This window comes from Aptenodytes patagonicus, chromosome 6 (genome assembly GCF_965638725.1).
Source record: "Aptenodytes patagonicus chromosome 6, bAptPat1.pri.cur, whole genome shotgun sequence".
In the NCBI taxonomy this organism is placed as follows: domain Eukaryota; kingdom Metazoa; phylum Chordata; class Aves; order Sphenisciformes; family Spheniscidae; genus Aptenodytes; species Aptenodytes patagonicus.
The window spans coordinates 54627478-54654821 of NC_134954.1; the positions used below are offsets into that span (position 1 = coordinate 54627478).

Consider the following 27344-nt stretch of genomic DNA (forward strand, 5'->3'; position numbering starts at 1 on the left):
GTGAATCTTTAATATTACTGTGCAGTATTAACTGAATTGGTCAGGACAGAATATGCAGATGACAGGATTCATTCCCTTATATTTACTATATTTTTGTTTGTAGATCATGTTGGTTTTTGACAGTAAAGCTGGAGTTGAATGTAACTGTGATTTTTTTTTTTAATATGTGTATCATCAATAATAGCAAAATACTGTAGAAAGAGGAGGAAATAATCTAAATCTGAGTTTAATCAACAGTTCCAACTTGATGTAAAATTTTAATAAAGTCAAAGGCTGTGTTCAATAGGTTTTGATTCAAAATACTGATTTAAATTCGAACTAAAAAATAATGTTACAATATATACAAATAATGTATATACAAATGTATTCCATTTTGTCTTATATTTTAGGCTTTTTAAAAAGTTACTTGGCTTACAGACCTGCTAATTCAGAGTTGGTAATTAGTTTCCAGGCTTGGTCTGCTGCAAATTCCTGCCTCTTGTATGTCAATTCATGTTCCTATACATCCTTGAATATCTGTTTTCCTGTTTCACTATGGAAGCGCTTTCATTTTCTGTTTCAAAAATTATATAATTGATTAATTAGTAAATTATAACTGAGGCCAAGTTGCAGTTTCTGGAGAAACTGCATTTTTATCTTGGAATGAACTATCTAAATAGATCACCCAGGACTACATGTCAAATAATGTTCTTTTCAGATGTTACCAAAATCCCAGAAACTTCAAAGCCTACGTCATGTTAAGGCTGAAATGTAAATTCAAATATTTTAACTGTGGCCAAAACAAGATCTTTTTACTAACAGATTAGCAAGCACTTCTGTGTTTGTCTAATATTCTCACTATTTGGCAGTTTTCGTATGAACTGCTTTTCAAGCTTAGGAAATTAGTAATACTTGTATCTCCTTATTTCATAAATACATCTACTCATGCATGTTTATTTAGGGGTGCAGTTTATATAAACAGACTTTATACTACCTTAGTGTGTGAGGGGAAAGAAAAAGGGTAACTGAGATTGCCAAATAAGCGAGCTTTTCTTTCATTCCAGTCCCTTCTAAGACTCCATGTTGTCAAGATTCTGCAGGTTTTGGTGGCAATCACTGTTCTGTTCCCATAACTCGGTTGCCTCCAGGCGGGGCGTCGGGAAAACCGGTATCATTGATAGAGTTCTGTCCAGCTCCTGTGTTCTGGCTTTACTTAGGGGACACAGCTATTCTTAGGGCACTCCTCTGTGAAGAACTGAATATGAAACTCTTAAAGTATGCTAGTATTTTCTTGCTGCTTATTTGTTAAAAAATGGCATTAAAAACTGCATTTGTTCTGCATTTTTTGGGGTTTTTTTTAGTGCTGATTCAAATATTTAGAAAGTAAAGCTTTCTTTCTATGGATTGGATGTAGTATAAACAGTGGCATTAGTGTCACTCCAAAATGTCTCATTACTATGGACAGAACTTTTAGCTGGAAGTAGGTTAGTAAGGCTTTGTCATGAGAATGAAGTTTCTCTTACACGTCTGCTTTGGTCTTTATCTCCTGTGATTTCCCATCATGGCGTCAATAGCTTTCTCTTTCCTTCTCATACTCTCATGTTCATTGGGAAGCAGACAGTGAACTTTGCCAGTGTGGTTGACAGCCTCAAAATCTCTTGTAGCAACACAGCACTGCATTTTAGGCTGTTGAACTGAAAGGAGTAATTGGTATTGAACTGTCATCTCAATTTTACAGGCTTATTCTGCTTCTGTGGCTTTTAAATGGATGTCATGAGTAAACAGATTTTTTTCTGATACAGATAAAAATTCAATAATATAGTGGAGGTGCTAAATCCTTTTTGAACCTCGCAGGTGAACCTTTTCAAGAAGAACATCCTGCCATACATCTTCTGCGATTATGTATGCTGATGCAATTTTCCATTTTCAGGGTGTTTGCGCAAAGACATAGAATGGATTTGGGAATTTTGGCTCCATATCACTATAACCCAAGCCAGGTTTTACCGATCACCCCCAGCCTGTATCCATTTGCAGAACAGCAGCTGAGCCTCACTAGGAAATTAGACAGGCTCAAAAGGTAGACTCAGATTACACTAATGAGCCCATTAAGTGAGGTATAGGGAGCCTGTCTGGCCAGAATGAGGAACTGAAAGAGGTCTGGCTGTACTCCTTGCTTTTATGTCTCTTACATTCTGTAGCCAGTTTTCACATTATGTATATTTACTTGCCGGGGAGGGGAAGGTAGTTGCTTTTTTCTCCCCCTCCTTCTCTCCTGTATTCTCTTATTTGCAAAAAGAAAAAAATATCTTATTCTTTTCCAACATTTGGGGGAGAAAACTTGATGCAATTGGTATTTGCAGGCTATAAAGCTCGTGACAAAGCACTAACAAAGCACATTTGCTTTCTAAAATCTTTCAAATGATACGTCTGTTCAGTTATGCTCTCTGACCATTTTACAGAACTCCGCATTTACTACATAGAAAATCAAAGTGCAACAAAATTACTAATTTTTAAAATATTCATTAGAAACATCTAATAAAAAATCTCATCACGTTTATTATGTAATAACAATGTTATCCATAACAGCAAATAAACTTAAAGATTGCTTCAGAATTTTAGCAGTTTTCAGTTACATTACATGGAAAATGTATTTTGTATTATAGGTAGACATGTGCTTTGCTGCTATGGCCTAAAGGAAACAATAATGTTTTGAGCTTTCTGATAGATAAAAACCAGGGTACGTTTTAAGAATTTGAGAACGTTATTTTTTACTGTTTCAAATCCAGTGAAACATAGGTTTGGGTTCTGCAGTATGTTATTAACTTGTATCTTGTTAGTTTTTGTCACATTTTCTGTGCTTTTTTTTTTTTAATTATTATTATTTTTAAAGAGGACTTTCCTAATATACAAAAGTCTTCTGTTTTTTAAACCTTGATTTAGGGTAGCATAAAGAGCTCATTCTCTTTCAGTTCCTAATTAATTTTCATTGTTCAGGAGGGAAGCTTTCAGCTGCAGTTTTTTGGGAGCTGTGCTGGTTTGACATCATTTATTGCTGTTGCTTTACAGCGGTGACTTGTGTTAGTGATGGCCCAATACTTAAGCAGAAAAACAGAAAGGAGAATTTGGTAACAGACCAGCAAAAACCTGCAGCAAATATTCTAGAGTTCCACCTGATAGAACACAAGCCAGAAAGCTGGAGGGGCAGATGGTGCTGAAGAGAGCTGGTAAAAGAAGCCTTGACTTGCATGAGGAGCAGGTTGGAATATGGTGGGTGGAGGATTTGCTAAGGCACTTTGGGAGATCCTGGAGAGACCCGGTGGAGGGGGGTGGGGAAGCAACCTGGAACAGACCCCTTGAACCTACTGAGTTTTTAGTGTAGGCGATAGAAGGTAGATAACCTTAGCCTTGTTTTGAGATGGAGTTTGGACTATCTGACTTCCAAAGGTGCCTCCCAAACTATTTTTTTACTCTGATTTCTGTAATCTTATTTTACATAACTGATTATAAATACAATACCAAAAATGTTATCAGAAATTGACATATTTTTTTCTTCTCTAGCTGCAGTTGAAATAAACTAAATCTTCTACTTCAGACTGGCATACATGTTTCCTGTGTGGAAAAACCAAATCCAATATTTTCTTCTAACTTCCATGAAATCGGTCATAATTCACAATAATACTTTCTGCATTAATGAAAGTTTCATTGATGTAAAGACGGTGTTGGTACAGTCAGTCAGAGGGATCCCAATACATTGACTTTAAGCTGATAGAGGTAAGGCATTAAAGATAATTTTATTTTTCAGTCAATTTTACAGTAAAGTTATCGGAATGATGATGATAAAACTTTGAATGATGTAACAGTATAAAGTCTAAAAAATATATAGCAAGTACTACACCTGCGTGAGTTGGAATAAATCACTTGGAGATGTTTCTGCAATGTCTGAGTATCATGTACAAACTTTGAGTAATTTACATGGAGCATTCTGATGTACGTGGCTTAACAGATGACTTTTTGATTCCGTGCTTACAAGAGCCAAACTAAATCCCATGTACATGGATGTGTGCAGTTTCTTTGCTGTGCACAGTGCTTATGTACTTTGTAATATTGTGTGCATGTAATTTATTTATCACCGTATTAATAATTCATTAATACTAAATTATGAGGTCTGAACAAATTGTGGAGCAGTTTTGATTTGCTGCTGAGGCAGTCTCTCTGGATAGTAAATGAACTTTGAGAGGATATATTTTACTGGATCATCAATGGATTCACTGTGAAAATTCCAGCACCTAGCTATAAAAAGGTGAAAGAAACTCTCAAGTTTTTCCTTCCTCCCAGCCCTAAGTTCTTTAACTTGCAGTGAAAAAAATCTTTAAAGGGAGGATTATCTATTTATTTTTATGAGAGAGAGAATCGAATCTGAAGTTGTTGTTGGGTTGTCTAATCTTTCTATGAAAAGCTTGGTATAAGTTATTTCTCTAGTAAATGTTTTGTGTCTTTTGTAGTTATGCCTGATTCAACGAATTATCCTCCTTTCTAAAAACTGATAAATTTCACAAAATCCAGTGAGTTGCCTTCAAAAAACCAGAGGTTCATCTTACCTTACAAGGTATCCTTGTAACTACTGATAGCAGTTCTGTCATACGTGGGGGTTCCCCCAGGCACCAATGCAGAGGCTCAGCCATACGCTTTCAAGAATTCTTTCTCAAATAGCGCCCTTAATGGAATAACTAATTTATCTGAGGCATTTTGCTCCTATTTGGTATGTCCAGCTCCTCCTGTGTAATGTCTTTTTATCTAATGATTGGTAAGAACGACCAATCAGTAAATCTGGATTGTCTTCCAGGGTCACGGGCAGAGCTCTGTAGATATTAGTACGATGATAATACATTGCTAACAATGTGAGGAACGTGTCTTTTATAAACAAAACCAAGAAAAGCTATATTGTTGGTTTAGTCATCTCTGTGGACCCCAATAAATTTTTGATGATTAATGGAAAAATATATTTGATCATAAAGGGACATGGCCATTATAAGTACCACTGTATAACAAGGAAAAAAATAGTTAATCAACAAAATAGGTTATTGAAAACTCATACCATATTTGATGTAATGGTCTTGCCAGGCTTTAGTTAGATTAGCGTATCATATGGATTAACTTAAAATGCCCTTTTGTTTAAGGAATGAATGCAGATAGTTGAGATAGGCTCACCTCCTTTCATTCACTGCAACATGTTTGCTGACCTGGTGTGCAGTATGACCTTAACTCCTCCTCCTAAATTTACTTAATGTTGAGTTCTCTCTCAGGAGAGACTCCTTTAGAAGTTCAAGTCATTTAAAATTTCAGGTAGATCATATATTTGTTTAGAAAGGTAATTAATTCTTTGCTTGCTTGCATTATATAGATATGAAGTTCCAACTGCTGGAGGCAAGAAATTTTGTTTGTGTCTTTCTGATGAAAAGCAGAATATGGGTAATTTAAAGCAGTGACCTGTTTCAGGGGAAATAACATCCTGAAGTGGGAAGTCATAAACCTCTTCTCTAATAATAATTGGATGCAGACATCATGAGATTTGTTATTTCGGATACTGCTGCTTTTTGCTATGAGACCAGAAAATTCTTACCTGTGGAAATGTATAGAAATTTTTATATGCAAGAAGAAATGCATGTTCCTTTTGTCTAAGCTGTTTAAAATAATCCGATGCCATTGTTTGTAGATACACTTCCCCAGAATTAAAGCTCTCAATGAAGTGGATATACTTCAGAACTTCTTTTGTTTGATTGGCTGGTTGCCTTTGGTTGCAGTATAACACTGGCCTTCTCTGTGTGACTTCGTTAAAGGTGGTAATTTACTGTAAGGTTGACTGATGCCTAGAGATTTCTGATGCTCAGCTTTTTTCAGACAGTTTTTGGGAAGAGCCTCTGACTTATTCATTAACATTTCAGTCTTAAACAGTGTTTTCAGTCCATCGCCTTTATTCACAGCCCTGATTTTTGGGAGATTTAACTGAAACTTTCTCCAATAATGTACTGCTGGACATAGGACTGGTAGAGTAGCTGTGGGTTTGGGGTTTTTTTTCCCTTTGGTTTTCATTTTACAAAACAATAGTAAAAAAGATCTCTGACAACGCTACAGTTTACACACAAGCTTAAAACTATCTTGGATTTTGAAGTCACCATGAATATATTTAATATAGAGAAGTATCATGGCTGTGGTTTTGCAATGAGTCTTCTCGCAACAGAACGTAGATGTTAGGCCAAATGTTATGTATCTTGCCTCCCTGCCCATTTTATTTTGCAGGAAGTTTGCATTTTATGCATGGAAAAATGCCTCTGCTTTCCATTTAACATGTCCTTCTCCAAGCACATCACTTAATACGTTAAAATATATTATCCTGGTTTTATAATACAAAGAAAATTCACTTGTGAAAGTTATCAGTTTCCCATTAATTTAGAAAAGAAATGTTGCTTATTGTCTCCAAGTTTATAATTTCCAAGTGTAGTTTCTTTGTAAATGTTGGCTCTTGATAACAAAGACTGTTTGGGAGACCTTAACCACTTTAAATGTAATTGAGGTTTTTTTAAATCTCGCTCATATGTTAATGGAAGTCACGAGTGGCTTTGGATAAAACTAATTTAACGTTAGTCATGTAACATAATGCTGTATACAGTTACGCTTATTCTTCTGCTGTGCGAGAAAGCAGAGTAGCTGAGTGCCTTCCAATAAATGGTCCATTACGCAAGGAGGATCTGCATAATTGGTTTTACATATGATGTTAAAAGTTTTGGTTCTCATATATATGCTAAATCAAATACGAATTCTTGACTTAAGAACTTGGACCAAATTCTGGGTTTTAAGTTTGTTGTAACGTAGCATTTGACAGATAATAAATCAACTTGTGAACTTGAAAGAAACATTTTTCCAATTTCTGATAGTGCAATTTCTGGATTTCTTTGTATGTGTATGTGAATATTAAGCTCTTATTCTGTGGATCAGTCTCCTGCTAAGGACCACACAGCTTTGTCAGGATCCCATTTGAAAAAAAAAAAAAAACCCAACTGATTTTTATTTACTTCTTTCCACTTCACAAAAAAAGAAAGATTATTCCTGGAAAAATATCCTTTTCAAGCAAAAGATTTTTTTTTTTTTTTTTTAACTTATTTTAAAAATTGCATTATCCAAGAAAATGTGAAGTGAGCACATGTGCTGGTGATGATGCCATGACTGCAGTCTGTGAGAATTTCATAAATGTCTGGATTTTATGTAGGCAGAACATTTAAAAGCAGTACTTCTGCCTATTGTGGCAATTCTTTTCTTCACAATTTCATTTCAAGGATATGTGCTTTTCTTTTTCAGCTGGCATTCATTCAGTGAAGGTGAAATCTGAGCCAGAGAGCTTCTGAACATTTAATCTAGAAGTACTGTAGAACTTTCTTCTTTTCTGAAAGTGTTATTTATTGACTTCTTGGAATCACTGCAGCAAATCTGTAATGTAAGAGAAATCTAACTCTGAAAAGTAACTTGCAATGTTGTCATTGCCATTCTTGTTTTTCTTGTACCTTTGAGGTCTTATTCTGTAAGTGAGGCCAGAGTAAGCAGTTCTGAAAAATCTTTTTTTTTAAATTGGAGTTTTGTCTTTTTTTTAAATATTTTTATTCCTTCCTTTAAATTTGAATGCTTAAGGAAACAGACACCCTCCTGGAGAACTGTTTCCAATTTCCTTTTAAACATCTTGCTAAACCTGCCTTTTCTAAAACTTTATTTTCTCTGTTGTACAAGAATAGAAGTTCTTTTTCACTGTGTTTTCACTAACTTCTCTTGGTACAAAAACTTACAGGATTTAAATGATACGAGATCAAGTCCATATGATTTCTGGATAAAATACATTTTGGATTATCGTTTGGGGAATCTGGCAGTTACATCCTAAAGAGTTCATATAGCTAAAGCGAGTTTAAGCGGTGTATTCAGTTTTGTAACTGAATACAATTTTTGGGTAATAAGTACTCTGTGTGAAGAAAATGAATTTATCCTGTATGATGGTTGCCCTTCCTTCATACACTTTTTCAGCCAATGAATACAAGAAACTAAGCACTGTGCAAATACCGTGATTATTTGAAAATACGTATAGAGAGTATTGTTTCATAGCTTAATCTCTAAGCAACTACAGTATGTTATTATGTGGTATTCATGGAGATATTTAATTCTTCTATTTATCTTTTAAGCATCAAAACAAGGAGTTAGATGCATGCTCATTTAAATCCACAGAGAGAAACAGTATTTAAAAGCTCTCTGATGGTTGTCTTTGCTATGAATTTATACAGAAAAAATTATCCAAAATTATAAAGGTAAAGGTCATAATGTAATTAACTTGATGTCATCATCTTTGGTGTCATAAAAGAGAAGTGTTTTGGACCAAAGGTCACCCAGCACACACTATCAGTGCTTTGTGTTGGAAACTACATAAAGTCGTCTTTTGACAGAAACTGGTTTAATGACACATAAATACAGCAGCAAATTGAAGGAGGTGGAATCTAGAGAACTGAGGAGAAAAAAACTCAACACATTGATAATGAAACCTTGCAAGACCGAACACCAGGATTTACAAAAGCAAATCTGGCCCACAAAGTAACATAAACACAAAAAATATAAAAATAAGTTTCAATGACTGGTATAATTTATTTGACTCAAAGAAAAGATTCACTGAACTCATATCACCAGATGAAAATTTGAGAGATAAGAATTTTTACTGTAAATAAATGTAAATACTGGTGTAGGAAGCACCAGTGGCTGACGGGCTACTGAAGTGAAGAATAGCCCTAGTGTAGGAGCAAATTGGATACAAACTTATCTTTAGATTGTAAAAGGAATTACAATTTGAGGAAGCTTTAAATTAGGAATATTATCCAGGGACTTGGCTACATGACTTACTCGGACCTAACTAGAAGCAGGGTCTTGAAATTTTGAGAAGTATTTCTGTGGTCTGGAAAAATGTCATAGTAGTCACTCGTGAATGACAGAAATACCATACTTGCTAGAATAAAAATATGTACATGTCACATTTCTGACAATGTAAATCATGTTTTTCATTGTTTTTCATTGCGTTACCAACAATAAAACACCTTCACAGTTTTGCATTTGAGGTGTTGACTCTATTCCAGATTTTCTGTTTTCACTGTTTCCATCAGTGATTGGATTGCTTATTTGTGAGGACTGAATTTCCTGGATCTGCACTTGATGAATACTTTTTCTGACATAAAGGAAAGAGGCAGATCAGTTTGCCTAAGTGGTTGCAGATTCTGAAAATGGACTTATATTAGAGAAATTTTATTTTTTAGGATCAGCTGTAGCATCCTCTACCTTTTAAACATTTTTCTTTCCTGCAATAATAATATTTTTCAGATATCTTCTGAGTATTACTATAAATTCATACATTGAAATTGGAGGTGATTGAATTGAAAATAGCTAGTTTGGAATAACTTTGGAAAAGATACAGGTCATGCAAGGTGAGTTGCATATAAGAAGTTGAATCCCTAGAACCGAACAGAAATTCAGTCTGTCTTCCATAGGTGTTTGTTTTAGTCTTTAAAATGATTTTCATGAACAAGGTATAGAAAAAGAAACAAATTATAAATGAAGGACATGGCAAAATCTTTTGTTTAAAATGAGTTGTCCCTCTTAGTCCTATTGTATTGCCACAGTCTCCTGCCGAGAAGTATCAAGGGTGAAATGTACCATAGGTCTAATTTATTCAGTCTCAGAGCAATTAATAATTCAGAAATGTTTTAGTTCTTATTGATGTTTAGCATTATAAGTGGACAAATAGTGTATGTACTGTTAGCATCTACACAGGAAATTATTTGAGAGGAGAAGGAAGAATACTAGATTTTTAATTGTTGATTAGAGCAGATGCTTTCTAGATTAACCTGTTTTCCTAAGAACTTTCTGGATTTGTATTACAGTCTGCTTCTTGTTTTGCAGACAATCACAGAATAGTAGTATTGAAATAGCAGGGATAAAACCAACTTGTTTTCTGTAGAAACTGTAACAGTCTGAAGGCCGCATCATTGAATAATGACAATATAGTAGTTAATAATGTAAGTCTTAATTTATATAGTAAAATTCAATATCTGTGAAAAAAAACCATATTCTTTTATATACACGTGCACAAAAAAGAGCATAGCAAGAAAATATATGTAGGTTTGCTTATGACTCATCAAATTTGATCATTTGTCTAATTGAATTTCACTGTACATCTTCACCTGACTGTCATGGTACTAGCTTCTTATTTTTAATTAATTTTCATACATGTGAGACATGGTTATTGAGACTTCGTAATTTCACCTGGCTTCTTTAGTATGCCGAAAACTTTATTCAAGTTTTTCAAATAGCACTATGAAATGTACCATAGTACAGAGAACATTGAAAATAATATTGTACAAATTTGTCGTTATGTTATGGAATATAGAGTAGTAAGAGCAGATGTGTTGTTTCTAACTCTGAAAAATATGAAGATAAATATACTATGTCTGTATGGGATACACATTTCCTCAGTACTGAGGGTTTGTTGCTGTATGGTTTGGGCCTAAGCTTGATCATTATTTTTGTAAATGTTAAAATAAACATTTTGTAGATTCCTATAGAAAATATAAACAATATGTTCATGCTTTTCTTTTTTAGCCCAGTGGACTTAAGCTCAAAACCTCAAACTGCTACCTATAAAATAATACAGAACTAGATTTAATACAACTTGATGGAGAATGTATTGGAGCAGCAATCTGTTTACATGCCAAATGTAGAAAATGGAGTAATAAAAGAGATGTACTGTTTCTAAAATGACATAAATATGACCCTGATGCTTTTCTTTGTATACATATCTAAAATATATTTTAAAAGATCATTTAAAAATTATTCTTGCTCATTGAACCATAAGAATATATTAATGTTTACATTAGTATCATGTTGTTAGGGGCTCGTTCCTGGACCCAGGAGTTTCCTGCTAGTGCTGTGCTACTAGATAGTCAGTGGTATGCAGCAGTTGTCTGTAATCTTTCATTTATAACTTGCTTTTTCTGTCCTGCTTGATGGAGAGAGTCTCCATTCAGGCTTACATGCACCATACAGCCATGTTGGATTACAAGCCTATTTCTTAATAGTAAGCTGAGAAAACGGGGGGGTTATGTGTTGGGTTTTGTTTTTTTACTGCTGGTAGATTTCTTAATGTTGGGGGTTTTTTTGGGGGGTGGAAGCTTTCAGAAGGACCTTTGTGGGGTTTTCGGGGGGGAGGGTTGTCAGTTTCTTCAGGATTCACATTCATTCTTGTTTTCTGATTTGATTTATTATTACCTCTTAGTTCGTAATACAGAAGCCATCAAGATTGCAGAAAAGAGAGGGAGAACATTTAAGTCATTAAACCAATCCATCCATCTTCATAGTTTTTTTTCACTCCATTTCTTTCTTGGATAAACTGATTTCCATGAGGTAATGATATAAGTGGCATCAGTTTGCTCCACAATGCTACAGAGTTTATGTATTTGCAGTACTTTAAAAAAGTCATGATAAGAAAATATGGTCACTGAACTGTAATTCAAGATGTGTTTAATAGGTATGGGTTTTTTCCAAGCATGGGTTTTGATTAGGCTGCTAGGGTAAATCATTAATAAAAAGATATTCCTGTTATGTATTGGAAAAGAACCTTTTTCAGTTTTATGTTAACACTGAGAGATGTGCTGCAATCATTGGCTATGGTGTCTCTAGAGAGAAATACTGGAGTTCATCTCAGCCCTAAGGATACCACTTAAGCCTTGCTGAATAAACCGGTGGAATATGAACGTTTAAGCGGAAAGATTGGGTTTCATTCTGATAACATCTGTAACAACTCAGAAAAACTGCTATAAGGCTGTAGTGGTATTCGGTAAAATGAACAGTCATGAAACTTTAGTTTTACATATTATAGACTTCTAAAGAGCAAATTTAGTCTAAATGCATAGACAGAAATAAGTTAGTGACATTCTTCAAGTATGTGTTTAGTAACAAGTAGTTTCTGCAGGCATCATATTCATCACTTTCTGAGCCTACATTCATAAAGTTGACTAGAAAACTTTTAAAGTTTTGTAAAGTCTTTCTCCAAGTAATGAGAACATCCTCCAAAACACTAGCTGAACGTTATGGTATATACTTGTCTTATTCTCGGAGAGTGTCTCCCCTTTCTTTTTGTTGACAAGTTTGTTTCTGCCTGTTTTGTTTCTGAAGATAGTCATCAAAACATGAAGTTGCATACGTATTTCTTAGAATGCCAAGTATGCCCCTGCTTGTTCGTAGGCATGGTGGACTGGTCAGTGGTGTGTACATGTGCTGAAAAACCTGTACCGTATTTAGCCCATAAAGGGCAGCGTGACTGTAACAAGGCAGCACTGTGTGTACAGCTCCTGTTTTATTTGGTTTTAAGACAGAAGATGTTTTAATGGCTGTAGATTTTGCTCTCTTGTCTCTTCAGACTCTAAAAGAGTTTGTGCAACGATCTAACCGTTTTAGTTAATAACTGAGTGTGTGTAGACTGATTACATATAGCTGCATGTATATTAACTGTAGTTTGCATCACTCAGTACAGAAAAGGCAAATTTTATATAACTGCAGTCCTCAGAATCTGTTACAACACATACAGTATTGGTTAATACACCATATAGGAATGGGTATTTTGGGGAAAACCTACTGTTTAACTTAATACTGCTACCACCTTGGTGTAGGAAAAAGCCCCTGCTAGCAAGAACTTTCCTAGACTTTAAAAAAAAATAAAAATTAAATAGACATGGCTGCTCACACTAAGGAAATACTTGTGAATTTTCAGCTTACAAATAAAGAAGCAGATAATACCCCTCCTTCCATTTTATTTCTGAAAAACAGCGTTGTAAGCTAAATAAATGACCTAAGGGCACCAAATAATACTTGCATTACTTACTTTAGCTCTTAGGTAAAAATGAAGCTTATGGAAAAGGATCCTGGTGTTCTTCCTTGTAAGACAGATCTCTTTCCCTTTTTGCTGGTGCTTGTTCCGTGGGTATTTAGAGGCACAGATGTCGTCCAGCTTCTGAAGGAAAAGTACCTTTTGAGACACAGCTGGTTCTTAGTCCAAGCATGGCTGGGCAGATCTTCAGGGTCACTGGTGCTATGGATTTGAGAAGAGTTCACTGGAGAAGGCTAAACAACAATCAAACCTTTCATTTGAGAATGGTGGATCACTTTAAGATGGCACGGATTAAATTACTCATTTTTTAATAAATAAGGGAAGACTTGGCATTCTCAGGCTTTCTGTTCCAGAGAAAAAACATTTCTGTGTTTTCCTAAAGTGTTTGGTGGCTGACATGAAGAACGTCTGATTTCTATAGCTATTTATTAGAAAATTTCTCATCTCTTTACTAGCCTGTGCAAAGACCCCTTTTTTGTGTCTTTTATCGTCATAAAGAGTATTTGCTAACGACTCAGAAGCTGTTGTATCTCAGCTGAAAGAGCAGGAATTTGAAGTCTGTGCATACCCTTGAGTGGCTAATTTTGGGGAAGAGATGGCTTGTGTAACGTTAGGTTGCGTGTCCATGAGAATTTAGGTTCTGCTTGAAAATTGTTAAAAAATAGCAGATTTCCGCAACTAACATTACGTTGACCTAAAAGTTGACCTAGAAGAGGCAGATTTCTGGGATTCGTGGTGTCATGTGTTGATTGACTTCGGAGCTGTTACACTTCATGAAAAAGTATGTCATCAATTTTTTTTCCTTCCCAGCACACCCCTACTATTGAGCTCACACTGTGATCAGAAAAAAAGTTACGTCTTCAGTCAACTCTTACCTCCTGGGTAGAACAGGCTCCATCTGTGACATTTTTGGTGACAGAAGCCCATAGCAAATGGAGCAACTCATCTAAATCCGCTTCAGGTTTTTTCCTCTTGGGAATTAGGCCTCACAGCACCCTGACCAGTATTCACAGTATTTCTGTACTGGGTGTCTGTGGCACCACCTGTTTTGGTGGGGGGGCTGCAGGGGCAGCCTCTGTGAGGAAAGACCGGGGCTGCCCCGTGCCGAACACAGCCAGTTCCAGATGGCTCTAGGAGACCCACCACAGGGCACAGCTGAGTCCCTCAGCCAAGATGGTGGCGCCTGTGGGAAAACACATCCAAGAAAGGGCAAAACGCCACATGTCTGTGTGAGGAAAAAAGTGTGAGAAACAGCCCTGCGAACACCAAGGTCAGTGAAGGAGGGGGAGGAGGGGCTCCAGGTGCTGGAGCAGAGATTCCCATGAAGCCTGTGGGACAGGCCATGATGAAGCAGGTGTTTCCCTGCAGCCCCTGGAGGAGCATGCTGGAGCAGATATCCACACTGCAGCCTGCGCTGGAGCAGGTGGATATTCCTTGAAGGAACCGTGCTACATGGAGAGCCCACATTGGAGCAGTCTTATCCTGAAGCGCTGCAGCCTGTGGGAAGGACCCACACTGGAGCAGGAGAAAAATGTGAGGAGGAAGGAGCAGCAGAGAGGAACTGAAGTGGTCTGACCCTAGTCCCCCATTCCCCGTCCTCCCTGTACCACTCAGAGAGGGAGGAGGTATAGGGGTTGAGAATGAAGGAGTGAAGTTGAGCCTGGAAAAAAGAGGCAAGGGGGGGAAGTTCTTTTAGGTTTTGTCTTTGTTTCTCACCATCCAAATCTCTTTTAATGAGCAAAAAAGTATTTTTCCCCAAGTCAAGTTAGTTTTGCCCATGACAGTAATTGGTAAGTGATCTCCCTGTCTTTATCTTGACGCATGTGCTTTTTCGCTTTATTCTCCCCCACCCCGCTTCCTTTTGAGGAGCGGGAGTGAGAGAGCAGCTGGCTGGGAGTCTGGCAGCCAGCCAAGGTCAACCCACCACAATGTTGTGTTGACAAAGGCTACAACACTTAACCAATGTCAGCAAGCAGGACTGGATTCCATTTTGTCTCTGTTCATAAAATCGGTTTATTCTGAAGACATTGCACCCATGGGTGTTAACTGCGCTCTCACTGTAGAAAATGGAAACCTAGAAAGAAGTGATCTGTTGAAAACTTACTGTTTGTTGTAATTTAATCAATTTATTAGGTCTTTTGAAAATTATCTGGCTTCAGAGAGAGTTCTGTAACTTTGGGGAGAGTATGCTGTGTTTTTTGGATAAATCTAAAACCCTTCATCCATCATAACTTCCTTAATTATGGAGCATAGCACCACCAAAGTTACAATTAAAAGTCAGGAAGATGCAAGTCAGGAAACCCAAAAAGCAGAAGACTAAACTTCAGCCCAGTTGCTTTCTGCTTGTGCATATGGCTTTAAATATCAAATGCGTTTATGTAGTACCTGTCTAATAGCATAATATAAACATTAGTTTAGCAAGCATAGTATAAGCCACCAGATGGAGTAGTGTTGCCATCAGAAATGAAGAGAGTAATAGAAAGGGCATGTTTTTTCCTTCTACTTTTGTAATAGAAGTTGCAAGTTTTTTTAAGGTCCTGTGCCAACTTGATGTATAAATCCGTATGTTAGAACTTGTAACCATTGACTGCAGTATGTAGCTGTGTTAACACATTTCTTACTTTTTCACAAAAAGGTGTGTTTTAACTTAATGGTTAGGCTAGGGAAAGTGAGAATGTTTTTCCTTTTTTCTTTTTGTGAGGTTTGTATTAACCTGAGTTGACAAACTGTATGCAAATTTGATCTTTTTTTTTTCCTTTCATTTTTTTCTTTACCTCATAACTTGTGTCTGCTTGCCATGTCATTACTTTAGGAAAGCTAAGGTAGCTAATTTTCTATTAAGTATCTGACAATTAATTCAAATATTTCTTGCTACAGTGCTTTAGAATTAGAAAAGAGGCAGATGATGACTATGCCAAAAGCTTTTATTTGGGGATTTTTGTTGCTGTTGCCCTCTATTTTCTGTTTCTTTTTTTCTCATGTTCTCCTAGGATCTTCTTGCACAAGAGCCTAAAAGCATTTAAAGTTTGCAGAATGAGAAGATGGCACAGGCAATGCTGGTACCGCCAGGATCTGACAGCTTCTTCTATTTCACCAGAGAATCTCTTGCAGCTATTGAAAAACGTATTGCTGATGAAACGTCTCATTGTGACAAAGATGAGCATAAAGATGATGGTGGTCACGAAGAAAACCACCCAAAGCCGAGTAATGACTTGGAGGCAGGAAAGACGCTGCCATTTATTTATGGTGATATTCCTCCAGGAATGGTGTCTGAGCCCCTGGAGGACCTGGATCCATATTATATCAATAAAAAAGTAAGTGTTTTATATTAAGAGTGTAATTAGAACACTCCTGTTGAACTATAAAGTGATAAATGCTCTGGTGTGGAGGTAGTCAGAAGCCCTGGTTGAAAGAATTATGCAGTATGTGATATCATGTTAATTATTTTGAATACACTATAAATATGACTGTAACTCTTCTGCTTAAGTTGCTTGTTTTTTGAGAGAGCTTTTCTTTTAATGTCTAAGGTTTTCTTATGATATTTTGAGTTAGTGGATTTTGTATTAGATGTCCTTTAATCTCTTCAAATCTGATTGAATGCTGAAGCATTTGAAAACTTCCTTTCTGTCTGGCTACTCTGTTACTGGGGTTTCTAGGAAACATAGACAGTACCCGGGATCTAGTTCAGCAGGGTAGTCTTTGTCCAAAGTGCTTGTTCAGTCATCTGCCAAAACGATCGACTGTCAAACATTCCTTGAAATCTCATAGAAATATTTGTTTTACAAAAAGTTAAATGTTAAACTCTATTTGACTAGGGAGGGACATAAGTAAAAAAAAAAAATTATTATTATCATCACATATTGCCAGCTTCATGTGATGTGATTTCTGTGGATTGGTAACAGCTTGTGTCATTTACAGATGTGAGTTTGTTATGCTAGAGTTTGCTTCAGGACCACTGCAACTATTCTGAGTCTCATGGGGAGGATTTGATTTTTCTGGCCAGTTATGTTTTTCCTGATGATTTTAATACTAATTCCCCAGCAAGTAAACCCTCCCCACACTGCCCTGTGAGGAACATGAAGACAGTACACTGGTAGGACAATTTGAGGTCATATGCCTTCAATAATAGTATGTTACAGAGCAAGGAGTTTCTTGAAAGTCTGCGGCATTCCTCTTAGAATCACTTTACATCTGCACAGATGCAAATGCTGTGGTTTTGTTTAATGTAAAAGAGGGTTTGTGGCTCAGTATCAGTTCAGCAAAACAGTATAAAAATAACACTCCTGTGAGTAGCCTCATATTCACTTCTCACATGGGACTGAGTGAAAAGACTAAAACTGTGTACTTCGTGTTTTAGTATTGGGTCTGTGTAATAGGCCTAATACAGACCTAAAGACAAAAATCTAAATTTATATATATATGTACTGTAATGTGACTCAGTTTCTTTTATAGTACAATGATAACAAAAGGAGAAAAGAGCAAGGGTGATGACTTTGGCAAGTACAGATGAAGAAAAGGTGGTTTTATGTAGGCATGAGAAGTGGAATGATGTTCAGAATGAAAGCAAAATTGAGTTTACATTTAAAAGGCAGTACAAAATAAGCAGTGAGTGGTTATTTTATTGTGTAAATCAATAAAATGCTTGTTGAATTAAAAACATAGAACAGGTTCTTGAAATGAAGTACGGGATAATAAACAGATTAGTATCTTGCATGTAAGTAACTGACCAAAGCGCTATATTATCTCTCTAAGAAGCAACTAAGTTAAAGCAGTGTTTTTTCCGGTACAGAATGTTAAGGACTAATAATCAGATGTCGTTTTTTTACTTATTTCAGTTTTTGTTGTTTCAACTTCACGAACGCTACTGTCAAATGATCTATTTCTTTTACAGTAGCATATAATTAGAAAACAGAAAGATTCAATGTTAAAACCTGCTTATTTCCGGATATTAGTATTTTGGGAGGATAATCGTAAGATGTAGATTGAATTAAGATTTCATTAGATGACATTTTCATTGTGTCTCCTAGTCAAAATAAAAAATGGTTGCATAAATGGTACTAGTGGTGACTGCACAGGCAATAAAGGCAGTAAAGCTTTTAAAAGCCCAGGATGTCTCATTTCAGAAACAGTTTTAAAGTGCTGAAATGGTTAACTAGTTGCTCATAAGTGTCCAAAAATGGTTAATTAGGTGCTTTGTTTTGCATTGCCAGCTTTGAGCTGAAGTGCAAGTAATATAGCTGGATTAATTTTTGTTAAAAATGACAAATTTTTAATTATATTTTTAATGTAATTACATAATCCTGAAAAATGCTGAAATGCAGATTTTGTTTAAGAGCACAGAGCCAAAGAATGTATGGTGTTCGGTTTTCATTGCTCATGTGAAAATTTAGAATCTGATATTTGCTTGTATAATTCTACTGAAAATAAATTTGTCTACTTACATCTGTGTAAGCGCAGCCTCTATTTATGGCAAGGTTGCTAACATGTATCCTTAATTTCACATTTCCTATCCTCCCCTCCCTTTTTGTTTTTTTTTAAAGACATTTATAGTATTGAATAAAGGGAAGACAATCTTCAGGTTCAGTGCCACACCTGCCTTGTACCTTTTATCTCCTTTCCATATTATTAGAAGAATAGCTATTAAGATTTTGGTTCATTCATATCCTTTTCAAGTGGTTTGTTAAAAATTATTACTGGTCTTTTTTAATATTTAATAACATTGGGGTTTTTGGTTTAGTGTTTAAATGTTTTCCTGCCCTTAATTCTTTCTCTCAAAGTGAATCAGAGCTAAGATTCATTCACACTTTAACCCTCTGATTAAATTGAGAGGAAGAGATGTACGGCATGTATACCTAGATTACAGAGTTAGTGGTATAGCCATCATTATTGTGAAACATCTTTGCGTTATTTATGACATTGCTAGTGATAGTAAACTGATTTGTATCATACATGTTGTCAGTATTCTATAGCCTGGTCAATTCCTCATGTTTTGTGTGATGTAAATTCAGCATTAGAAAAGAGTATATTCCTTAACTACAGTCAACGTTGTTCAGCATGTTCATTATGCTCACTATTTTGACAAACTGTGTATTTATGACGTGGAGTAACCTTCCAGACTGGACAAAGAATGTAGAGTAAGTATACTTAAATTAGCTAATAATTTTTTAAGTGGTTTAAAAATGAAAGGCTAAATTAAGAGCTAGACTATGTAGTTTTACTTACCCTTGTGTGTAATACCAGTATTCTCCTTTTTCTAGCCTGGAGTTTGATCCCAGCTGCAACTCAAAGCAGCATAGACCTGCAAGCTCTAGGAAGGAAAGAAACTGTGATATCGTTAACCTTTTTCTTTGAACAAAACTCTGATTAATACTTTTGCTCAGAATGTTTGTACAAGTAATGTTTTTATGCATTCTCCCTCTTGAGCTGTTCCTTTAGCATTTTTATTTAAAAAAAAAAAGAAAAAAGAAAGAAAATAAAAAGGAAGAGAATAGCCATTCAACCTGAAACTACTGCTTTTCAGTGTGGAAGATGCTTTCTATAGCCCCTGTGAAGCACCTTCATTTTGTGTAACAAAATCTAAAAATGGGACACAGACCCTCTTTAAAGAAAATACCTCTGATGAGGATTATGGTTTGACATTCTCAAGTCTACCTGGTCAGCCATCAAGTAACTTTAGTAAACACTAGGTTTCACTTACCTATGGATTTTATTTCTGACATGGCAACCATGCTGAAATTTTTATTGGAGCAAAACTATTTTCTTCATGTTCGTTATGCTTATTATTATTTGTGCTGAAATTTCTAAATCTTATATGCCAGAAACTGCAAAAATATGTTTCAGATAAAATAAATAAATCCAGTTATTTTGCAGAAGAATGGTGGGAAAGCAGTCATAGTTTATGTGAGTATGTAACTGCTATTACAGTGCATGTACTAACCACTGTTTTTGAGTGATTTTCCTGTGATGTCGTGTCACTGAACGGCAGTCTTTAACTTCTGCTTGGATGTTTTCTCATAGGTACACTTTCACTGGAATTTATACTTTCGAATTTCTGGTAAAAATCCTTGCAAGAGGCTTCTGTATAAATGATTTTACTTGCCTTCGTGACCCCTGGAACTGGCTTGATTTTGTTGTAATTTCCTTTGCGTAAGTATATAATTTTTTTTAAGTAAAATATCGGTTAGAACTTTTTTTGAACCTGTAATAATTTGTTTGGGTTATCTTAGCTCATTTAAAATGAATTGTAGTTGAATTGTGTTTCAACTTTTTCCATTTTAATATTTTACACTAATGTAGCGCACAGCAGAATTAGTGGACTATCCCACAGTATAAAAGAGAAGTTACCACTGAAAAATCAATTTTAAATAGTATTTAAACAATAAAATCAGGGAAATCCATTTCATTTTTAATTTGCATTCAATGGAAATACTTAAGGGTGTGTTTCTTAGGGAAAACTTAATTGAAACAACTTTAAATGAAAGACTTGCATTCATATTTTCCCGTTTCAATTAAGTTTTCCCTAAGAAACACAAATAAAGTGCAAGTCTTTCATTTAAAGTTGCCCCTTCCAAAAAAAATAGTCTGGATTACAGGTCCAGGTAAGTAATATACACTCTACCTTAATTCTGAATAACTGTGATTTAATCCTACAGGTATATAACAGAATTTGTAAACCTAGGCAATGTTTCAGCTCTTCGAACTTTCAGAGTATTGAGAGCTTTGAAAACTATTTCTGTAATCCCAGGTAAGAAGTAACTGTGTAAAATGGTAGGCCCTCTACATCACCTCTGTTTAATTTTGTGTGTGCTGTCATTGTGTTTGTGTGTGGAATCCCTCACTACAGATATGTGACAGAGTTTGTGGACCTGGGCAATGTCTCAGCGTTGAGAACATTCAGAGTTCTCCGAGCTTTGAAAACAATATCAGTCATTCCAGGTGAGAGCGAGGTTAAACACTGAGGCTGACTGAAATTCCACAGAAGCTGAACTCATATTTTTAACAGAAGCGTCCAGGCTTTAGTCTTAACTTCAATTTGATTCCCTTTTCTAATTCTCTAAAACACTCAGCCTCAGAGTTTAATACATTCTTGCATGAGAAACTGAATTACATAGCCTGTGTATATTTCCATTTCATGATGTCAAATTTTCTCTCCCACATTAAGGATCAAAATTAATTCTTTCCATTTTTCTCTTACTAATGTTACTATTTATCAAAGACATTTGGGATTGAAAATTTCAGTCTGTTGTAAAGGTTGAATCCCTGACAAAGACAAAGGAATAAGATAATGAAGAGTAGCATGGGAATTGCATGACGTATTTATTACCTTAAGATGCCTATCTTCACCAAACCCCACTTCCAGTTGAATAGGATGCAATAGAATGCAATCATTAAAATTTCTACTATAATGCAGTTGTGTTCTGGTTTTGTTTGCTGTTATAGAGCCAATATATTGTGTATTGGAATAGAACACTGGCAAAGGTTTGGAGCAAGAGGCATCAAGAAGAAAAGAAAATGAACAATTTTCTTTACATGTAGTTTACATGTATAGAGAGCATGAATAAAAAGTTACTACTTCATTTGAAGAGCAGGTGCTTTGGAATGTGTACCATTCATTCCCGTTGATATTTTCAAATTAATTTGTCAGGAACGATGAGACTTATTGGTACCTTTTTCCTTTGGAAAATATTTTAAGACTATTTTTGTGAAGCTGTGCATGATATTTAATAGTGTGTTGGAGTAGTTCACATTACATTTTAGCTTAGGTAAATATTTAATATTATAATAAAAATCTGCCTCTGTTTGCAGGCTTGAAGACTATTGTTGGAGCCTTAATTCAGTCTGTGAAGAAGCTCTCAGATGTAATGATTTTGACTGTGTTTTGCCTGAGTGTATTTGCACTAATAGGACTGCAGCTGTTCATGGGCAACTTGAAGAATAAATGCTTGTTATGGCCATCAGAAAATTCAACGTCTTTTGAAAAATACCTAGCTCCGTACTTTAATGGTACAGTGTTTGATTGGACGGCGTACATTGAGAATGAAAGTAAGAAATACTGTTGTAACTTGCTAAAATTTTTGTTTATAAACACACACACAAGATTACTGTTTCATACTATAGGCTAAAGATAAAAATCAATTAAATAGGATGACAAAGAGTAGGGATTTTTATGTATTGCATCCCACACTCATGCTGACGTGATTGTTCTTTCCATTAACTGCACTTAGAAACATACTTATAGGGTTAGGTTGGTTTTAGAATCACAGAATCATGCAGGTTGGACAGGATCTCCACAGTCATCCAGACGAAGTGCTGCTCAGCTGCAGGTCCAGTTAGAGCAGACTGCTCAGTGCCATATCCAGCCAAGTTTTTATTATCTCAGAGGGCTGAGATACCACAGCCTCTCTGGGCAGCCTGTTCCAGTGTTTGACCAGTCTCACGGTAACTTTTTTTAATACAAACTCAGAATTTCCTGTGCTCAAACTTTTGCTAGTCGCCTCTTATCCTTCCAGTGTGCACCTCTGAGAAGTGTCAGGCTCCATCTTCATTACAGTCTTTCATGTGATACTTGTAGGTAGCGTGAAGATCCCCACACACACACCTTAGTCTTCTCAAGGCTGAACAAAACTAATTCTTTTAGCCTCTCCTTATATCTTTAGGTTATAAATAAGACAGAGTAGCACTAGATAAATATCAGAGATTTCCTGGTTAAGATGTACTTTTATTATTAGGTAGAGGTAAGAAACCAATTGCTTTCTGTGAAATAAAGAACTCACTAGGCAAGTAGAGATTCTGGTGGGGAAGGAGATGGTATTCATCTGTAGGACCTATTGTAGTTACTAAGGGGGCTGACAGAGACATCTTTATCCAGATATTTTTCAACAGTCTTAATCTCTGTAGACTGAAGTGATAATATTCAGGCTGGTTCAGAAACACACAGATATTTATTTTTTTATTTGTGTCATTTTAAGTGATAGCACCAGTAAAGTTGTAATACACAATGAACCATGAGATGTAGTAGAATAACTTTTAATTGCCAAACTTTTGATTCAGTTTTATGTTTGTGTTTGTGCTGAAAGTGGATTTACAGGGTATTGCTCAGTAATTAATTGTAAAAGTAGTGTATTTAAGTAAAAAGAAATTGGTAGAATAAGGGATGCTAGCTTTCTTCCTCAGTGACCCAAAAGTAGAAGAAAATACAGTTGTTATAGACTGAGTTTTGATGAGTCATATTTCCTTCCTTACTTAAAAATGGACATTAAAGTTCTCTGCTGTTTTCTGTATTTTCAGATTTTCTTTCTATACTTATGAATTGTTAAAGTTCTGGAAATTCTGTGACTGTATTTACATTTGCTGTGCAAGCTAACATTTTAGCTAGTTTATTTGCAGAAGAAGGGATGCAAAAATGGAGCGGTGATAGTGCTATTTATCACCTTTGTGGGCAATTTTGGATGATAGCTTATATGCTGTAAAACACTTCTGAATTCTCTCTTCAAATACAGTATAGAGATTCTCTATTTCCATTTCCACTAAGTAGCAATCTAAAACTAAAAGACACAACTAAAATCTTCCAGAATGTCAGTTGCTTCCTATGCTACAACTGTTGACTTTGCTGGGAGTCTCTACAGAGTGCTGATGCAGGTGAGGCAGTTCCATCTAGTTGTGTTTGTATTCCTCCTTTCTCATATAACCTGTTCTTAATCATTTGTATGTGTCAGTTGCATTATAATTTCACCGGGCTCAGTTGTGGGTCCTCCTAATATTTCTTTCAGCTTATCATATGCCAGTCAGCTGTGATTGAGTGTGATACCCTCTAGTGGCTTTTCTTAATATCTGTGCATTTTCATTTATTAAGGAACAAGGCCAGATTCACTTTTTGAAAAGATATGCACAGATCTTGGATCCACGTGTCAAAGTATTGGCACCTGGCATTTAGATCAGTATCTGAACATTTAAAGTTTTGGCCAGCTCTAAAGATACCATGGAAGTCATAGGATTATAATTTTTCTAACATTGTGTAAGTACTGTTCTTGAATGGTAGGATCTTGGCATCACTAGATTTGATTTAAGTGGTTGGTTTAGAATCCTCCTGTCTTCATATATTCTTCATCCCGTGCGCTGTTTCTGACTATTTAAATACCACAATAGTGTTTTACCATGTGAAAACCAAAGCCTTTTGTCAGCTTGAAAGGTACGTTGAGGATAATTGAGGATGGCAGGAGATTAGTTTAGTTGGAATAAGAGTTTTTTCCAGATCTCTGTCTCTTTTCCAGATCTCAGTGCCTGGTTATCCTCATGGTGAAAAGTTTCTCCTTATAACCAGTTGGAACCTCTCTTGTTTCAAATTATGCCCATTGTCTGTCATTCTCCTGCCACCCACCAGTGAGAGGAACCTGGCTCTGTCCCCTTGATGACCTTGTAGTTGCTGGATGCTTTCTACCAACTGCCCCCACAGCCTTCCCTTCTCCAGGCTGAACAAGGTCAGGTCCCTCAGCCTCTCTTCACAGGGTGAATGTTCCAGCCCTCTCATGACCTTGGTGACCCTCTGCTGAACTTTCTCCACTTTATCAATGTCTTTCTTACACTGGGGAGGCCAAACCTGGACACGATATTCTAGGTACAGGCTAATGAGTGCTTGAGCTGAGGGGGACAGTCACTTCCCTCGCTCTGCTAGCTGTGCTTCTGTTCATGCAGCCCAGGAGGCTGTTGCCCTTCTTGGCTGCCAGGGCACACTGCTGGCTCACCTTCACCTTGCTGCCTGTCTGCCAAGACCCCCAGTGCCTTTTCTGCAGAGCTGCTCCCCAGCCGGTCAGCTCCCAGCCTGTATCATTGCAAGGGGCTCTTCCTTCCCAGGTACACAATTCTGCCTTTGTCTTTGCCGAATTTTATGTGTTTCCTGTCAGCCCATTCTTCTAGTCTGCCTAGGTCCCTCTGAATGGGGTCTGCCCTCACTCACATCAACTTCTTCCCTGATTTGTTACCATCTTTCTATCTGTATTCTTTTTTTTTTTTTTTTTTTAAGGACAGCACAGTTGTTAATCATTAATAACAAAATATATTCCTTTATTTCTGAAGGCTACCACCTTATAATTAAGAGAAAAATTCTGTAAAGTTGTTTATAGTACAGCAGCTGTTATAACATTGTCATTGGAACGTCCATCTTCCTTTTAAATGCTACCTTCATATTTTCAGTCACAGGATGTGCTAGTTAATGTTGCTCTGACTTCAAAACTGTTAGCCAGCCATTGTAAATAGTTCAATTTTAAATAAGATAGGCTTTAATTGTCTGATTACAGTCTACCTACTGACTAAGAGGAGTTTTAAGCTTTGTGCTTTCTTTCTGTCATTTATTGAACATCAGATTTTGGAAGGATATTCAGTGTTTGCTATGACTCAAGAAGAGAATATGCAATTTATGTTGTTCTAATCATTGTTTTAGAATTTTATTTTTACAGTGTGTTTTTATTTTATTCTTTAATTTTGCAGCTTTACTTACCAGTATGGATGTGCCAGTATTTGAACCCATTATTGGGAAAACATGAATGGGAGACTATGAACATTCAAACCATGATAACTTGAACATAGGTTCATCCTCAGCAAAAAAAAAAAAAAAAAATTACTCCTTCTGTTTATCATCATGTCACTTCCTATTTTTTCTTTAGGTCATTTCTATCGCATAGAAGGACAAAAGGAATATCTGCTTTGTGGCAATAGCTCAGATGCAGGGTAAGGTACACTGAAAATTACATACTACCTGTCTAAACAAAATGTAAAAAATACCACTCTAAACTTAAAAAGCTAATTTAGCTACCTAACTTCACAGTCAATAATATGTGGTCATGGTTCATAGTAAGTAAACACTTCAATGAGTAAAGGTGTTAAATGAGAAAATACTTTTCTGTAAATGTCTTTTAAAAACTCTATGTAACTAGAAAATTCCATTTCAGCAGGTAGATACAATGACGTAAGAACATACTTATTTATCATGGGTTTCATGCCATTTCTCATCTCTAAAATAGGCATGGGGCACTGGGACTTATGACCAACTTTTGGGAAGACATCTTCAGGATTCTTCTGTCTGTGGACTGCATGCATGGCAGTGTCTTGCTCTCTCTTTGTGACAATTCTTTGTAACAAAATCACATCATTCTATGTCAGTCCATCCCTTGGTTTTGGTTGGTTATGTTTTTAAAACAGATATACTTAAATCTTTTTTTTTTTTAAACATTTAGTGTATATATGTAGGTAACTATCAGATAATTTTGTGTGTGTGTGTAAATACGCATCTAATATACATGCACATATATGAAAAGAAATCTTTATAGTGTCTTCTGTGGAGGTTTTGGAGGCAAGAATCTCTTCTATCCTTCAAAAATTGAATCAGAACTGAAACAATGTGCCTACAGTTGATACCGAGATTGGATCACCTACTATCAAAACTGATATGTACAGTTTCAGGAGATAAAAGTGTCACTATGACAGTTATTTGCTGTTGTGAGGAATTGGTAAAATTTGTTAATTTGACTTGACTAATTCACAAACCTGAAGAAACCAAGAAATCTGGTATGCCAACCCTGCTGACAGGCAAAATTCAGCATAAAACATGTATACTGACTTTCTTTTTTTTGCATGGAAGTATTCGCCTTATGGAATCTCTTTGTGAAGTAAATATATTGTTTCCACTGAAGAGGTATCTGCAGAGGTAATACCAAACTGTTGGGAGTAAGTTTTATTTTGTGTATAATGGTGAAAGAAGGTAGGAAGAAAGATTTTCGTTTACTTGTTTGCTCTTTTCTGGCTTTTTTTAAAGGAAAGTCTTTTCATTTCCTCACTAATCTTTAGAATGTTGTAAGCCACAAATACCAGCCCCCTTCACAGATTAGATATAATGAACCTTCATTAGAAGCTCAAGGTACAGTCATTTAAAAACAATTTTATTGTTATATGATTTTTTATATGCATTGCTTTACTTTTTTTTGTCTTTTTTTTCTTCCTAGTAAATGTCCAGAAGAGTTTATCTGTGTGAAAGCTGGTATAAACCCCAACTATGGATATACTAGCTTTGACACATTCGGTTGGGCTTTCTTGTCACTGTTTCGACTGATGACACAGGACTACTGGGAAAATCTTTATCAGCTAGTGAGTGTATAGTAAAAATTGTGGTTAGTGTCTTACTGGCCCCAAATAAAAGATGGAAAGGCTCTTCATATTTATATTACATACTATTGTTATTGTTAGCAATTGAAAATGAACAGTATTTATGAAAGGAAGCAAATTCAGTTGCAGAATTAAACATACATGAGCACTTGCTACAGAATCTCATGTGATTTCTGAAGAGGCACGTGAGGGTTTTTTGATCCTTTAATTTTTACAGTGTACGTTTCATTTTGTGCTTCGTGATAAGATCTTA

The 27344-nt window shown here is 35.9% G+C and overlaps 1 protein-coding gene and 1 long non-coding RNA gene across 16 annotated transcripts in view; one reads left to right on the forward strand and one right to left on the reverse strand.

Moving 5' to 3' along the window:
- LOC143162396 (uncharacterized) overlaps window positions 1-19239 on the reverse strand; it is a 31125-nt gene extending 11886 nt beyond the window's left edge. Inside the window, exons 1-2 of the long non-coding RNA XR_012995696.1 lie at window positions 19160-19239; window positions 12932-13138 (exon numbers count right to left, since the gene is read on the reverse strand). This is a non-coding gene — a long non-coding RNA (uncharacterized LOC143162396). The remainder of the gene's footprint in view (window positions 1-12931; window positions 13139-19159) is intronic.
- LOC143162393 (sodium channel protein type 2 subunit alpha-like) overlaps window positions 15979-27344 on the forward strand; it is a 48981-nt gene continuing 37615 nt past the window's right edge. For 8 of the 15 annotated variants that reach the window (XM_076342708.1, XM_076342711.1, XM_076342716.1 and 5 more), the window contains exons 1-8: window positions 15979-16251; window positions 18478-18596; window positions 18982-19071; window positions 19955-20083; window positions 20781-20872; window positions 21743-21979; window positions 25597-25660; window positions 26932-27073. In XM_076342708.1, the coding sequence (XP_076198823.1) occupies window positions 15979-16251; window positions 18478-18596; window positions 18982-19071; window positions 19955-20083; window positions 20781-20872; window positions 21743-21979; window positions 25597-25660; window positions 26932-27073 (1146 nt within the window). Of the gene's footprint in view, window positions 16252-18477; window positions 18597-18981; window positions 19072-19954; window positions 20084-20589; window positions 20682-20780; window positions 20873-21742; window positions 21980-25596; window positions 25661-26931; window positions 27074-27344 lie in introns of all 15 variants that reach the window. The other 7 variants (XM_076342705.1, XM_076342709.1, XM_076342715.1 and 4 more) reach the window with 1 other exon arrangement.